This window comes from Carettochelys insculpta, chromosome 5 (assembly GCF_033958435.1).
Source record: "Carettochelys insculpta isolate YL-2023 chromosome 5, ASM3395843v1, whole genome shotgun sequence".
NCBI lineage: Eukaryota > Metazoa > Chordata > Testudines > Carettochelyidae > Carettochelys > Carettochelys insculpta.
This window is the reverse complement of record NC_134141.1, coordinates 23,724,538-23,741,906: the sequence shown is the minus strand read 5'-3', so window position 1 is coordinate 23,741,906 and position 17,369 is coordinate 23,724,538. Positions and strand designations below refer to the sequence as shown.

Here is a 17,369-nt window from a genome sequence, read left to right as displayed (position 1 = left end):
CTTGCAAGCATAAGAACTCATTTATGCCTGCACCAACTAAAACAAGCCACTATACCCATCTCAACATGCCAGTGACAAAGACTGGATGGAAGGGGCATTGTCTAGTCAAGGAAGCACCTGTAATTCCTAATGGCTGCGTCTACACGTGCACGCTACTTCGAAGTAGCGGCAGTAACTTCGAAATAGCGCCCGTCACGTCTACACGTGTTGGGCGCTATTTCGAAGTTGAAATCGACGTTAGGCGGCGAGACGTCGAAGTCGCTAACCCCATGAGCGGATGGGAATAGCGCCCTACTTCGACGTTCAACATCGAAGTAGGGACGTGTAGACGATCCGCGTCCCGCAACATCGAAATAGCGGGGTCCTCCATGGCGGCCATCAGCTGGGGGGTTGAGAGATACTCTCTCTCCAGCCCTTGCGGGGCTCTGTGGTCACCGTGGGCAGCAGCCCTTAGCCCAGGGCTTCTGGCTGCTGCTGCTGCAGCTGGGGGTCCGTGCTGCATATACAGGGTCTGCAACTAGTTGTTGGCTCTGTGTATCTTGCACTGTTTAATGAAAGTGTGTCTGGGAGGGGCCCTTTAAGGGAGCGGCTTGCTGTTGAGTCCGCCCCGTGACCCTGTCTGCAGCTGTGCCTGGCTCCCTTATTTCGATGTGTGCTACTTTGGCGTGTAGACGTTCCCTCGCTGTGCCTATTTCGATGTTGGGCTGAGCAACGTCGAAGTTGAACATCGACGTTGCCAGCCCTGGAGGACGTGTAGACGTTATTCATCGAAATAGCCTATTTCGATGTTGCAACATCGAAATAAGCTATTTCGAAGTTGGGTGCACGTGTAGACGTAGCCAATGTGTCCTTCAGTTCCCATCCTCCAGGCCCCTGAGGACAGCTATAGACTGGTTGTACCCACTGCAGTTCAGCTGTGTTGTTCTGGAGGGACAGAATACCAGAAGTCAACTCAGGGGACGTGCCCCTTTGTACTCACGGAGTGAAGCTACAACCAGGGCTTCTAGTGTGACTGCAGTTAGGAGCTTGTTAGAAGCAGGGTGGGCAGTGGCTGTGGGATCTACAGCTCTGTGCATCCTCCACTTTAAAACTCTCTCCCTGCAGCAGACAAGCATGGGTATAAGGGTCATGGAAAGTGGCTTAGCTCCTGCTCTGAGCTCTGGAGAGGACTCCTCTGATACCCAGCTGAGTTATTCAAGCTGCATGTTGAGGCAAGATGTGGACCTTTGTGGATAAAAACTCCCCTGAATAGTTTTTGTCTGACAATTAGTGCTTATTGACTTTCTTATGCTACCTGGGCTACAGTATATTGGTTTGCCTCCTTTAGACATATTTCAAATACTTTGGACAAATACAAATATGTCTAGTCTTTTAGCCTTATTTAATTGCTAAAAGGAGTATTTCTTTACATTGGCAATTCTTGAAAACACTTTAGTATGACATCATCAAGCCAATGTTAGACTAGTTCTGCTGGAAAAAATATTGTGTATTCCTCTGTTGCTGAAAGGCACAGTTCCCCTTTACATAAATGCACACTCATCTCACCCAAGACATTTGCAAAGAAAGGCGCTTAAATCCCGTGTGAGATGCCAGATAGGTGTGTGTCAAATTATCACCTATTTAATCGTTGAAAGAAGGAGAATCGTGTCACTCCCCAACTACAAAATTGAAAATAGGTTCAGGTTTTTTTTGTGCTAGACACTTCCAAATGACCAGTAGATCAAAATCAAAATACTGTGTAAAGTTATAACATTTAAAAAAAAACTGAATGCCAGGAGAGAGACATGCATATATCTGAGGGCAAAATTCAGGAGCCCCATGATGTCTGCTTTTCTTTCTCTTTTCCGAGACTGAAATTTCAGGAAGGTGGTCACTGGTGGCTTACTTCTGCTCCAGTCATACTTTTGGCATTTCCTTCAGTGGGAGACAACTTATAGCTTTTTTTATAGCTTTATAAAATCCCATTTCTAGGGCAATATACTGCAGCTGCCTGGGGTCTTGACTTCAGCAGCTTCAAAGCACCTCTGTACTGTGGTAGCACTTTTGTGCCTCACAGTGAAACTCCAGCTCTGGCAAGTGGCTGCCAGTGTTGCTGCAGGCAGCCTGCAATGGGAGGGTGGGGACAGAAATATAGTATGAACATATCAACAGATTGTGCCTCCACTACACGGTAAGAAGAGTCCTACTCTGTCAGGTAAAAATAGGAGGGGAGAGAGACTGTGAGAGAAGGAGATGAAGAACAATAAACGGGCTCAAGGAGAAGTATTGGAGAAAAATAGTAGAGAGATGAGGTTAAAGAGAATAGTTGGAGAAAAACAGTGAGGTACACACATGTGTGTGTGTGTATGTACGAAGTGAAGAAGAGAAACAAGACTGAGAAACAGAAAATAGGTATATCACCCCAAGGAAATCCTGCTTCTACTTTTTGTCTGTCATTCTAGGGGTTTATATCATATTTATCACTGCAGTCCTTATTTGAGGCAACTAGCCCCTCTCACTGCTTGGTTACACTTCATCTTTAGCCTAGTGTCTCAGTTACAGCTAGTGTGTATAGGTCACACCAAGTTGCAATTTTCACTTCCTGCTCTAAGTGTAGACATAATCTATATGTTGGACTCAGGTTATGCCCACCTCAGAACACCTACGTATTTGTTATTTTTGTCCTTAAGTGGCATTGTCAAATAATTAGGTAGTTTAGCTTTCCTAGAGTCTACTCAATATACTTCTAATGACTTATGCTCATTTAATTGAGTGTACAGGTGGAATCTCTCTAGTTCAGCACTCTCTGGTTTGGCACATCTGTGGTCCAGTGTGATTTTAGTGAGCTGAATGCCCACTTGCATGGGTGTGGCCACGTTTCCTGCAGTCCCATAAAGTTTGTTTATAGCCACCAGCCCTGCTTTTTGTCCTGTGCTGTAATTTAGATTTAATTACCCCAAATGCGTTTTAAGAGCCCAGTAAGCAGTGGATAAGGTGACCATCTGTCCAGTTTTGGCCAGGACAATCCAGAATTTCAGGTGTCCTGACTTATTTTAACAAAAGGGCTAATTGTCCCATATTCAGGCCCCCTGCTGAGCTGCCCAGCCCCCAACCCAGCACTACCACAGCTGTAGGTACCAGGTGCTGGTCAGAGCATGTACGGACTGGCCAGGTGTGCAGGCAGCAGCAGGGAGGGAGCCAGCAGGGGATGTGCAGGGTACATTTGAGTAAGGGTATAGTGTGTGTCCCCCACACAGTCCTTTTTAAGATTTTAAGGGGACCTGATGCCCCAGGCAGCTGTTGCTCCAGCTTGGTAGACCTCCCTTCCTTCCAAGGTAGGGCTGCAGCTCCATTCCCAACTGCCCACAAGCCGCACCTGCAGGGCTGCAGCCCCATTCCCAGCTTCCTGCAGCCTGAGGCAGCCAGGGAGGTCCCTTGCAGGGCGGTACCCCGTTCCCAGCACTCTGAGGCATGGGGCAGCTGGGAGCCATTTGTGAGATCAAGTTATTGGAGGAAGTGCCGGGGGACCCTGTGTGTGTTGGTAAGAGCTGAGGCTCTGATTCAACAGTAATATAATGGGCCAAATATTTGATTAGGGACTTGTGGAAGGTACATAGTACAGTTTTGAGGAAACATTCAGCTTGTAGAATCAGGCTTGGTGGGAGCTGGAGTTGCATTCATGCAGTGGCAGTAGTTTGTACAAACTTTGCACAAGTTGGATCCAAATATGTTTGTAGTTTGCAGATGTTTGGAAGTGGTCATGTGCTGGTGCAATAGGAATACAGCTTGAATTCACAACAAGCGGTCATGTGAGGAAACTGGTGTCTCTCAGTAGGACCCCTTCTTAGTTCTGTCAAAGTTGACCTTTCCTGTATACTCTTAACAGGTTTCAAGATGAGGTTAATTCAAAGACTAACAGTTTTAGCAAAACAATTTACACTTGGTCTTGGTCACCTTGGTCATGATTGCATGGTTTTTGTATGAATGGAAATTCTTTATGCGGCTGTGTCTGTACTGCATAAGTGCACTGACAGAGATGCCTACACGATAACAGTTGCAGCAGCAGAGCTAAGGTACTGTATTTGTGTTACCATAGCACAGATGCATCCTACAATGATGGAAGGGTTCTTTCCATCAAATGAGGACAAGGCAGGCACTTCTAAAGAGCAGCAGCCACTTAACTCTGTGTGTGTATTTTGTGTATGTGTATATGTACACATATATATGTAGTTTTACTTATTAATTATAATAATGTAGCATGTCTTTTTAAGGGGTGCTCCAATAAACTTGATGTTATTTTGAACATTTGTACTGCATAGGTGTGATTGATTTTCATTGCACTCACTGAAGTCTGAGCAATTTTACCTGCTGGCCTGTATTTGGCATAGGGAAATATGATCACCCTAACAGTGGAAAGGTCAGTACTGCTGCTAGACAATATTGACCTCCCATGGTTTGGCACTGATCAAGTCCCAAGGGTGCTGGACTAGAGAGGTTCAACCTGTACTGCCTATTCTGCAGTATAAAAAGTGAAGTGTAGAGTGCCCAGTGAAAACTAATACCCTATAAAATATAAGTGCAAGAAATATTAGTTCTGAAGGTAGATTTTAATAAGGTTTACATCCAGATTACATGTGTGTAGCATTTAACATGATGACAGAATCAACCTTCTAAGAAATGTACCTAGAACAAATCTATGAAATTCCAAAGAGACAGAGAAGAAAATCTATTTGATAAGTAGTAATTTTGTAAGTGCTTTTGCAAAGGGCATGGTGAAAAATGTAAAGGCAGGTTGCCATCTACCATTTGGAACAGCACATTAAATCAAACTGCACAAGCCAGCGTATTAGGGAAAAAAAGTACATTTTGCTAGCACTACAGATATGTCCCATTGACAAAAATAGTCCATTCTCAATAGTAATGTCAAAATTTGTTAGCTGTGTTCCAGACATTAAAATTTCCCTTTTTCAGTTACCTTACATTAACGTTTCTGCATTATTCTCGATTATGTTTACATAGTCAAGTTTCTTGTTTACAAGTTAATGAATAATGTAGGATGCAAAATTTTTCACAACACAATTAACCTTTGCCGATTTGCTCAGCATTTGATGACACTCCATTGTGCCCTGAAGCAACACTATGAATTCTTCTGTGGAATGTTGATTGTGACAGTCTTCACTTCTGTATATTCGTAAATCCCATATTCTCCCCTAGATAAATGAGAAACAATAAATGCACTCACTGCAACACTGATCATCTTAATGATGTCTCAGAATGGATTTGCCCTAGAATTTTGCAAAGGACCATATCATCTTCACCACCTACAAAGTTTTCAGTGTAACTAGGAATCAGGATACTGCTGGATGCTATTTTGAAAATGAAAGCGATTCCTTCCATTTCCAATGAATCAATGTTAATAAAGCAATTTAGCACATCTCTAAACTACATTTCTGAACTCCAGAATGGGACCTTGTCATGGTGTAAACCAGAATGGTTATGAAGATCCCTTTCAGTGCTTTCCTCAGCTGTCTGAATTTTCTTTTGATTCTTGTTCTCGGATGAATTATGGAAAATTGTATACAATGTTATGTTTAAATATTGTTCAGGCTTTGACATAAACCAGCAGAACTCAGGAAACAAAGTTAAATTTGACTGACTCTTAACCTATCCTGATGTCCCTTTAAATTTCACACTGTGAAATCAGGATGTTCCATGTGCTTTAAATGCGAGTTTCCTAGAGGTTTTGCATTTTATGCCACACTGTTTACACATAATTGGTTGTTTTTATAACATTTTAAGCTAGACCTTGGCACAATATATTGATATCTTGGTTCCTATATAAACAGTATACTAAGTATGTATTTTAGAAAACCTGAGATTTATCCAGGCCTGGCCTTACAGCAAAACAAGGAAGGTGGTTGCCTTGGGCTTCACATCTCCAAGGCCATGCACTCCAATTGAATATCACATCCACTGCTCAGGAGCTGGGCCCCACTGTCAATGTGCCACCTTGGGTCCCACCCCCCAGCCAGGCCCCACTGGTCCAGCTCTGGTCTTACTAGTTATCAGGCACCTACACTGAGAAACCCTTTTTTGAACTTTCTTGCATGAGGTATCTTGTCCATTCATAGAATTCATTTATTTACTTTTTAATAACAAGTTGTATAACCTTCATTGTAATATTAAAGTTGTATAACCTTCACCTTGGCCACCTAGGCAGTTTTCTTTTAGATTTAGAGGACATTTGAGATATAGCCTGACATATTTACTTTCTTTTTTTCTGTTAATTGTCTGATATTTGCTTGTTTATGTGACCACTTTGAAATGGTTTCTCTAAATGTTGTTAATAGAAATATATTAAAATGTATTCCTTTCCATATGACTTTTCTCCTTAAATTCTGAGAATTTCCTACTCTCTGTCTCACACACACGTGCGCACACATAAATCCCTTTATTTTACGTATAGCTTAGATTCCTACATTAGACAGCTAAGCCAGTGGAAATGTTGCCTCCTGGCTGTGCTTTTCTGTCACACCATTAACTTTGATGATGCACACCTATACAACCCGAGAGAGGAGATTTTCAAAGGCTCTAATGGGACTTAGGTTCTCAACTTCTTTGAAAATCCTTTTTGATAGGTAATACCAGTGTATATACTGTATATTTGTACAATTTCAAGTGGTGAAATCTTTCTCTAATAACTGTTGTATGTCTGTCCCCATTTCTGCAAGAGAAAAAAGACTGGTTTCTAAAGACAGCGACTCAGAAATGTACATATGTCAAATTTAAAGCAGCCTTTGATAGCACTAGCTTAAATAATCATTTTGTGGGTGGGATATTCAAAAGTGCCTCCCTTGAACCTAATTGTTGCCTTCAAAATCAGATGGAGTTTGGCCTCAATTTGCTCATTTTGGCACATGCGGAGTACTTTTGAAAAAGCCTACCCTCTCCTCTCTAGAGAGAGCATTAACTCAGATGCACCTGTACATATATTGTCAACAGGGTTGTCCTCATCAATCTATAGTGAGACCAACAGCCTCGCTGGGCCCCTGGAAGGCACAGGGCCTCTGGTGGAAGGGGCGGGGTTGGGGGAAGCCAGTCTTCACCACTACCTGGACTGCAGCATGCCCCACTCCAGTGCTGTTGTAGAAGCAGTGGCGACTGAAAGCTCTGGGCCCTTTTGTATTGTCAACCCCCCTGAGCAATTGCCCCCTTTACCCCTGCTCCCATTGGCAGGCTGGGACCCTGTGCAGCCCAAGCACCTGTACCCTTCCCAGGGAGAGGGAGAGGTAGCACTCAAGGGTTCTGAGGAGCAGAAACAGGAGTGGGAGGCTGACAGGGAGCAGGTGAGAGACACGAGCACTAGGCGGGGAGTGATATGAGCTTTCATGGTGCCCTATGCAGCTGCATATTTTACAGTCGGTAGGAATCTCCCTGATTATTAAATAAATTCTGTTATTTGATGCAAGTATGTACATGAGACTTAAAAGAGAAAATATTCATTGTTTTGACTTTACCCTTCAATTAAATTAATATAGATGGAACATTGCTTCTGTGATATATTGGTGGTCTTTAGAAACTCACAAATGGCTGCTCTAAATGGATGTTGCAAAAATCAGAAGACATAATCCCATTCAATGCAGCAGGCTCACATAATGTCATGTGTTTTATAAGATTATTCATTATGAGACTCATCACATTTGCTCATATCATAAGAAGGGATGAGTGAGCTGCTCAGAAAATAAACAAGTGATCCAGATGGATGTAGCCAGACAAAATGTCCCCACTACAGACCAGCTTTTGCCTCCCCTCTAAGGTGCCTCAGAGCACACAGGGCACTGAACAGCAGTTAAACAGCACGGTCTTTGCTGCCTTCCTAAAGGGGCCCAGATGAGGTGGCTTATCGTGACCCTGAGGAACTGAAAACACAGATAGAGGGCTAGCAGGCTAACCATTAACGAAGGGCCTCAGAGAACTGTCCTTGGCTGGCACTAATGGAGTGAGGCACCCACACAGTTTTCCCAGAAGAGAAATCTCCGCCCTTGTAAAAGAATGTCCTGTACTCCCAAATTCTTTATCTCCTGTCTTACAAGTGCAAATTAAGTGAGAATTGCCCTTGCAAAAACTGGCATCACAAAAAACAGACCAATACGATCTGGCACCATAGATAAGAAAGAGAATACGTGACCCAGGGGGTATAAAGATGGGCCCAGCAGCACAGTGATTCTGGGTGCACCTTCACCAACTACCTGCTGGTCGGGTCAGGTGATTGCCTCCCAAGGTCTGCAATGGGGGATGCCCAACCTTGTATTCATCTTTCTGCAGAATTGCGTGACCAATCCTGGCTTGGCTACGCTGGTATCGAGAGACGCAAGGAGGGTAAGATGTACCCACATTAAGGTCTCCTTTTGGTGTACACAGTTAAAGAATTAGAGCTCTATAGATAGATGTAGTTGTATTAAGATGTCGTTGCATTGGATTGTAACGTAACCTGTTAACACCTGTACTCTGCTAGCATATAAGAAGTAGACAATAGCCTTTTGTAACCACACGCTCATAAACTGTAGCTTAATAAACTTGTAACTAGTTAAGATCTAAGCCTGACTGCTGTTACTCTGTAGCTACATCTACACGTGCACGCTACATCAAAATAGCTTATTTCGATGAATAGCGTCTACACGTCCTCCAGGGCTGGTGCCGTCGATGTTCAATGTTGACATTGGGCAGCACCTCATCGAAATAGGTGCTGCAGGGGAGCGTCTACATGCCAAAGTGGCCCACTTCAAAATAAGGGTGCCAGGAACAGCTGCAGACAGAGTCACAGGGCAGACTAGCACTTCCGGGGCAACAGCAAGCTGCTCCCTTAAAGGGCCCCTCCTGGACACACTTGCACTAAACAGCACAAGATCCACAGAGCCGACAACTGGTTGCAGACCCCGTGCATGCAGAATGGATCCCCAGCTGCAGCAGCAACAGCCAGAAGCCCTGGGCTAAGGGCTACTGCACACGGTGACCATAGAGCCCCGCAGGGGCTGGAGAGAGCGTCTCTCAACCCCTCAGCTGATGGCCGCCATGGCAGACCCTGCTCTTTTGATGTTGCGGGACACGGCTCGTCTACACGTGCCCTACTTCGATGTTCAACGTCGAAGTAGGGCGCTATTCCCATCTCCTCATGAGGATAGCAACTTCGATGTCTCGCTGCCTTACGTCAATGTCAACTTCAAAATAGCGCTCGCCCCGTGTAGACGAGGCGGGTGCTATTTCAAAGTTGGCACGGCTACTTCGAAGTAGCCGGCACGTGTAGACGCAGCTTTTATCACTGCAACACAGCCGGCACAATAAAAAAACTTTAACCGTTTGGTTACCACAGCCTGGCCATAGGTGAGAGTGCTAAGGGCCTAGCGTAGAGTCGTGCCGCCTCCACGGGGCAGACTCCTGGGGCGCCCGTCAGCCAATCCTGGCTGCCCGCTGCGACGGGACAGTGCGTCCTAGCAGTTGAAGTCTCGGGTGTGGAAAGGCTCTTTGTGCTACCATTGGGGCACCCGTCAGCCAATTTTGGCTGCCTGTTGCGACAGAACTCCCTGCTCTATCAGTAAAAGACTTGGGTGTTTAGGACCCTGGGGCATCCGTCAGCCTGGCCCAAGCTGCCCGCTGCAAAGGAGCCCTGCGCTCTAGCAGTTAAAGACTCGGATGGTAACAAGGGCATAATTGGTACCTCACCGCACATTACCCGGCCACTGGCTAACAATGGAACATGAACAAAACCGCAGAGCTTAAAAAGAGTTTGGTTCTCTTTTCATTTGGGCATTTCTGGGCACTTTGTGGTTTGGGTCAAAACCAGAGGCAGAAGGATTGAAAAGCTGTGAAAGGCTATTTTTTTGAATAAACTAGAAGTGGCAAGTGATTTAAAAATGTAATTGTTATAAGCCTGTCAACCTAGAAACGTTCATCTGTTCTAAACTAAACCGAACCTTTGAAATTTATGTCTCACTAGTTACAATATACAGGATGTGCTGAATTTTCAAAAATTGAGTACCTACAGTAGAGTCCGCAAATTGTGCCTGTGAATACAGGTAATTGCATGAAAGTATGTAAACTGGAAAACTGCATCCACCACTATCAGTTTTGCATGGACACATGAGCCCTTATGCCTCACCATAAGTACCCATTCTTGGAAAAATGGGCTACAATGTAAATAATTTAACTACTGGAATTTATGAAATGGCTTGCCTGATGCTGTATGTAATAACAGCAAACCTGTGACCTGTAGCTGCAATACCAGACACTACAGATCCTATATAAAGACTTTTATTAAGAAATAGTAAAGCTGGTCTGTGGAAGTTGAGTTTTGGACTTCCTGGGAATGTCATGCAGATAAATCACTGTGTACAGAGCTGAAGCTTTACTTACAGTTCTCGTCCATTTCCTGACATTTTAAATCCTCCAAAAGGACTCTGTACAGACACTGAACCATAGCAGTTAACCCTGAAAAAGAAAAATGACCTTAAACATCATGGACAAGATTCTGACTTGGTGAACGTCAATTGATTTTAGTATGGTGATTTTCACCAGCTGAAGATCTTCTTAACTATACTTATGAGCGATTGAGATCAAGGGGAAGGAATCTGCCTCTCTGGAGATCAGAAGGGCTTAGAAGAAAAACACTTAAGGACACACACGCACACAGAATAAGTCATCCAATGATGTGTTTTGAAATGGCATCTTAAATCCGTTGAAGCTACTTATAAATATGATCATTGAGGGATTACGAACTCAGTTACCTACCAGACAGTTCCAGCCTGAAGAGCAGATGCAAATGTCAATGCTTTGTCGAGGTCTTTGGTAAACACGGCTGCTGCTAACCCATAGTGAGTATTGTTTGCCCTCTCAATAACTTCATCTACAGTTTTAAACTTCATGATCTGCTGAACTGGTCCAAAAATCTATTTCAGACCAAAACAAAAATGTTGTTAAAATCTATGGAAACTTCAGCATGGATTATTAGTTGAAATAATTTATATCTGAAGTATTTACTTCTGTCAGATGAGTTGTCTTCCTGTGTTATTAATCAAATCAAAAACATAAACTTTAGGGCATGATAACAATTCTAGTGTGAGCACAAATGAGTTTAGAATAAAATGGAGTCAACCTTTAAAGTAAGCTGATTGTAAATACAAAAATAATTAAAGAAAAACAAAGATCATTTAATACCTAACACCAAGATAAGAGAATGTGATCATAACCAATCTGTGCTCCAGTGAATAAAAATTATTTATATTTGGTAAAGTCAATTTTTAAAATGGAAAGACATCCAACTTTTCCTTTCATAAATCCTTTATTAGATTTTAGCTCCACAAGTACCTACACAACTAAAAAAAAAAAAAAAAGAAGCCAATCTGCTTTTGGTGGTTAACTCTTATACAGGAAAATACTCTGTTATATTCAGCTCTTCTTCTGTTAATGGGCAATTAAATTAGCTCTGGCTTCTCATCCAGAAATTGCACTATTCAGTACTTCTACAGGTTGAACATCTCTAATATGGAACTCACTTGTCTGGCAAACTCCAAAAACTGGCATGATTTTAGTTAACTGGGGGACCACTTGTCATTGTTGTGGCCAAATTGCCCACGATCCTATAAAGTGTGATTACAGCCACCAGTCCTGGCTCCCAGTGTTGATGTTTAGCTGTAATCTACCGCTTAAATGTTTTCTAAGAGCCCCGTAAGCAGTAGAAATGTTGTTAATGTGATAGACAAAATTGACCTCCCGCCATTCAGCAAATTCTCTCATATGGCACCAGTCAGGTCCCAAGGGTGCCAGACGAGAGACGTTCAACCTGTATAATGAAAGGGGAATATTGCCACATAGGTTCAGTCTTGTTCCAACTGAACAAAATGAGAGTTTGCACTTGACTTTACTAGAAGCAAAATCTAATCCTAATTTTGCAACTAGGGCTATACGAACTTGTCTAAATAAAAGAAGGAGCCACCTTCTTTTGAACTCCCCTGGAATTCAAACTGAAAGTCAATCTTTGAGTTTCAGAATTGTAAATTAAAACTTATCCTGGTTACATCTCGATCAGTGTAGATTACAGAGAGACTATTCTTGTGGGATTGATGGAAATCTGGTAAGAAAGTATATTTTGGTGAGATTCTCTCCAGACTTCCAGGTGCCAACAAACAATCTCTTTTCAAAACAGCTTTCACATCTGTTTGACCTAGGGGTTATTTTTAGCCTGTTCTCCTGTTGTCCCTGGCATCTCAGGATCCATTCTACTTCAAGTTAACCTGTTGACAGTTACCTATTGCACCAAGTAATTTTGGCTGCTGAGTAGACCAGAAACAACTTAATTTTCCAGATATTTCTGAGGAACTTCAATAGAGCACAGTAGGCAGGCATCAATACAGTGGAAGACCTCCTCTGACATGGTTAACTGTAGAGTAATATAAAGATAACAAAAAGAGTGGGAAGGGCGCAATGGCCAAATTGTGAACCTGTCAACCACTCATTTCTACTGAAGTCAAAGAAATTACTTCAGCAAATGATTACTCATCAAGGGGAACAATGTTTCCACAAGCTCTCCCTGAAAGATTTGTTTTCCTTATTATGTGCTACCTCAACGATGGCAGTACAAGCTGATGTAACTAACAACTCCAACCACTGCACCTGTCTCATATAAGCTTTAACTAGAACCTTATTCTTTTAAGACAGGCAAATTATTCTCCTTTTCCAGCACATTTCATTGAGCTGACTAAGTAACCAAGAAAGGGATTCTAAACTGAACCAAACAGGAGTAAAAGATTTATTTCAAACATTATTTATTTATTTTTATCTACCCAGCTGACCTTTTAAATTAATATTTTGTACAAATATTTAAGCAGAGAACTGCCTGTGAAAGTACAGACTGTCATGACTTTATTTACCTCTTCTTTGGCAATGCGCATCTCATCTGTAACATTAGAAAAAACCGTGGGCTGGACGAAATAACCTTTGTCTCCCCAGGGACCTCCTCCACATTCCAGTTTGGCTCCTTCTCTTTTCCCACTCTCAATTAGGTCAAGTATTTTATGAAACTGTGCCTTGTTAATCTAAATAAAAAGATATTGCAAGAGAGAGAAAAAGTAGCATGTCCCCATAGCAATCCTTTCTCTGTCCATTAACGGCTTCTTAACAAGGTTGTAGGTTCATTAAATCTTATGCGTTGAAATGAAACAGCTGGCAAGCCCCACCAATTTCTTCTCATTAACTTCTCAAAACTTTACAGGCTTGTCAAATATAGGTCAGTAAGTAGAGATATGAGCTCAATACAAAGGGTTAAGTGTTCTAAAGGAGTTGATATTCTGGTTGGATGGGGAAAACAGATTATTCCCTATAAAATACATTAATTGCAGACATCTCTAAATAGTCTGAAATCTGTGGGCTTACAATTGGCCCATACAGTTCAGCAGTCTAGGGGGATTGTTTGTGATCAAGTACATGTGCAAGCCTTCCCAAGAACTGCTGGGTTGGTCGTACTCTTTTACCAACACCAGTAGAGGGGGGGTCTACTACAGCAAATCACTATTCATCAAGGGGAACAAAGGTTCCATAAGCTGTCCCTTTAAATTTAAATTTAGTGCTATTTCATTGTGTTCCGTCATTGGAAGTTGCTGGAATACAGAATGGCTTTGTCTACACAAGAGGCTTTTCCCAGCAAAACTGAACTGTTGTTGAGAAAAACTGTGGAGCGTCTACACACAAAATGCACTTTGTTAACAGTTTGTCAACAAAACCTAGCGCATCCACCAGCAGCATTATACCTCTCTCTGTTCAGGTATAATTCCTCTCTTGACCGTGTTCTGTTGACAAAATAGCTGTGTAGATGCTCTGGGGCCCTGCTGTCAACAGCCAGACAGGGCTTCTAGTTCACCAGGTAGTCTGTTTGCAGAGCTTCTGGTCCATTGTTCTATCAAGAGAGGGCAGGGCAGTATGGCTGCTCTCTGTTGCCAGCACATTGCTCTTTCAATCTGCTTTTATGTGTAGATGCAATCTGTCAACAGAAGTTTTGCCGGAATATTCCTTCTGACAGTGACTTCTGGCAACAGAGGCTTCTCATGTAGACATAGCCAGTATCTGCTGGAACTGCATTTGAATGGCAGATTGTTTTTTGTGTTGCACCAAAATAATGAAATAAAACAAATGCAAGCAATGCTGAGCATATAAGTGCTTGGCAAGCCCATCAGAACAAGGTATAGGAGGCTTGGAAGAAGCAGATGTTTACAACAGGGATGAAACTGAGACAAGCCATTCCCAACAAAGAGGCAATGCTGATAACAGAAAATAGAGTTGTACCATATTAGAAAGTTATTATTCTGGCAAAAAAATAAACACCATTCTTTCCTGCAGGGATTCAAAATGTAAAATCAACACAGCTTATTTCTTACAGACCTATAGTTTGAGAACTTTCTTATCTTGTCCATTTTCTCAGTGACCTTTTTCTGCATGTTTTTGCTATTTAGCTCTGCAAACACACTGTCATGAAGACAATGAGAAAACTTACTCTTATCTGTTAGTGTGGATAGGGCTCTGACTCTGGACAGCACAATACTGAGTGAAGTCCTGATCCCCATGAAGCCACTGGCAAAACTCTCCTTGATTGACATCACTTAGGCACACTGGCTGTATCTACGTTACCACCTTCCTTTGAAGGAAGGATGGTAATGAGGCTGTTCGGAGTTTACTAATGAAGAGCTGCCGTGCATATGCAGCACTTCATTAAACAAATCTCTCCCCCCCATGGCAACTGTGAAGTTTTAAACTTTGAAGTACTGGCATGCATCTAGCCGCAGCGCACCCGCCGGTACTTCGAAGGGCCAGGGCATCTTCCAAGTCCTCTTACTCTTGCTGGTACTTTGCAGTTTAAAACTTTGGAGTTGCCGCGGGGCAGGGGGGGTGGGGGGCGCGGGATTTGCTTAACAAAGTGCTGCCTGTGCAAGGCAGCACTACATTAGTAAACTCCGAACAGCCTCATTACCATCCTTCCTTCGCAGGAACGTGGCAAGGTAGACACAGCCACTATATTTACTTGTACCCAGCATTTAACAGCATTCTGACTGAGTGGTTTTGTCTATTATAATATAATTTTGCTGAGAGAAGGGAAGTCTATCTTCTCACTTAAGATGATACTTTTAGTACGTTAGAGAAACAAGGTGGCAACTAAACTCTTGCTAAAAAAATCACTTACAGCCAAATTTCACTGTTATACTCACATGATTTATCTGTTACCATTGTCAACGCTTAAAACCATTGTTTACAGTTATCAGGGTTGGTGTTTTAAAACCTTACTGGTAGAGTTTCTAAGGAAGGATTAGATAATAAAGTGTACACAGAAAGCTTTGTTTGGGAAGCATTTTTTCTTCTTTTTCATTCTTTGCGGTCCAGTATCATAATCTACCATGTGCTTATTTTGCACCTTGTCCCTTTCCACGTAGTAAGGAACTTGAGAGCTGACTTAGCAAACAGAAGAACAAGGCAGGAAGCCAAATGAGTCAGAACACTGCAGTGCTATAGCAATTATTAATCTCACAACATAGTATTTTTAAAAGGCTTTGGCGAACCCTGAATCATTTCAGTGTATTTTGTAAGGTTCCAATCTACCCAATGGTTCAGCAAAAGCTATGATAAAAGCTTGAACATGTTTATGAAGATTAAAGTCTATCTGTTCCCCCTTCCCTTGGCCACCCATTATATTGCCTTATTGTACACAATAGATAGATTGTTATCCTGGTTGGCAAAATATCTTTGATATATGCAACCTTATGAAGAATGGAAAATCTTGAGCTGGAACAGCTGGATATTGTTGTCAGTTGTGTTCACTTTTCAAATGAACTCTTTGGGGATATCAATTATAATGTACATGAGATTGCAAGTGGTTCGAAAAAGACTGTTTCATACTTCCTGTTTGGACAGCACTCAGCACAGCAGTGCTCCAGTCTGATAGAGGGCTTCATATTGAATCTGGAGATTAGAGCTCTGCAGACTTGTGATGAAGGTAAGTGGCACTGACAGACCCACCAAGGGGTGGGGGTGGGCGCGAAGGGAGCAGCTTCCTTGGGGCCTGGTGATTCATGTGGCAGTGGCGGAATCCATGAGCCTTGGAGCCTTCTAGGCAATGCATAGGGAGGCCTGGGGAGTAGGCACGCTCTGGGATGCATTGAGGGCATTCATCCTGGCCCCCTCTGCCTGAAGCTCTGACCTGTCTGGGATGGTGGAGCACCCTCCCCCTCCCTCACTTACTTGGCCCAAGGGTCTGGAAAATCTGTAGGTGCTTGTGTGCAAAGAAAGGAAGATGGTGGAAGTGGAGAATTGTTTTTTAATTCTCCTTTTAAGCCTCTTCAGAAATATTCTCTTCAGCAGTTTGACCAATCCTTTTGACTATTGTAGGTTCTTTTCCTCTTTCCTATCAACCATGAGTACTTAATTGCAACATAAGAAGAAGAACATGAGGGCGGCTTCCTGTTGGCTCAGCATTTTAACCACACACTAGACTAACACACACCCCCCTCAATTCTCTGAAGTTCATTGTTATGAACACTGCATTCTTTGGTCCTGGTGTTTATTCAGCCCAGGCTATGGTTGTTATTTCGCTAACAGGGCACACCTTTCAAGCTCCTCAGCTGGGGTGGTTTGAGATGCTTTTTTCCATCCTTTGTGAGGTCTTTGATTATTCCAAGGGTGTATAGTTTCCAGGAAAAGGGAATTTTCTATACTTTTTGGGAATTTTCTTTGTTCAGGCTCTAGCTTTACCATCTCTAAGACGATACTTTTACACTATAAGGATCAGGTTCATGGTGAGTAAAAGAGTTACGTTTACATCACAGAGCCTACAGTGCCTGCTCCCATTCCAGTCAGACTTTGGAAAGGAATAATTTACAGCTCTGCAAAGTCATGTGAAACAACTCATCAGTTGCGTGATGTTATGTGGTAAAATATGCTTAGTTGGATAGCTAATAGCAGGTTAAGATTCTGCACAACAAAAGCAGTCACCACCAAACTGATACAATGTGTTTAAAATTTGCAATATGTCAGGGAGCAAAACTGGTGAAGCACAAGAGCCTTGGAAGAGTGGGAAAAATATCAATAAGTGACATCTGCACAGCTGTTCACTAATAATACAATGGCAGTATTTGGATATGCCATTTTAGAGGTTGCTTATTAGTATAAATGAGTAATAATAATTTGTACTTTTACAATGGCCTTCATTTGAGGCTTCTCAAGCACTTTCGAGGTTATTGTATATTGTAGCATTAACCCCTTTCTAAAGAAGAGGGAAGTGAGACAGGGAGGGGACGTACGTTGCCAAAGATCTTTCAGTTAAAAGTATGGAATGCAGGTGTCCTGATATGTAATTC

At 42.6% G+C, this 17,369-nt stretch overlaps 1 protein-coding gene across 1 annotated transcript in view; it reads right to left on the bottom strand.

Annotated features, from left to right (window-relative positions):
* Positions 1 to 4,567: 4,567 nt before the first annotated feature.
* Positions 4,568 to 17,369, bottom strand: part of ALDH1A1 (aldehyde dehydrogenase 1 family member A1) — a 49,859-nt gene continuing 37,057 nt past the window's right edge. The window contains exons 10-13 of the mRNA XM_074994070.1: positions 12,903 to 13,067; positions 10,765 to 10,922; positions 10,390 to 10,464; positions 4,568 to 5,189 (exon numbers count right to left, since the gene is read on the bottom strand). Coding sequence (XP_074850171.1) covers positions 5,117 to 5,189; positions 10,390 to 10,464; positions 10,765 to 10,922; positions 12,903 to 13,067 — 471 coding nt within the window. The 3' untranslated portion in view covers positions 4,568 to 5,116. The remainder of the gene's footprint in view (positions 5,190 to 10,389; positions 10,465 to 10,764; positions 10,923 to 12,902; positions 13,068 to 17,369) is intronic.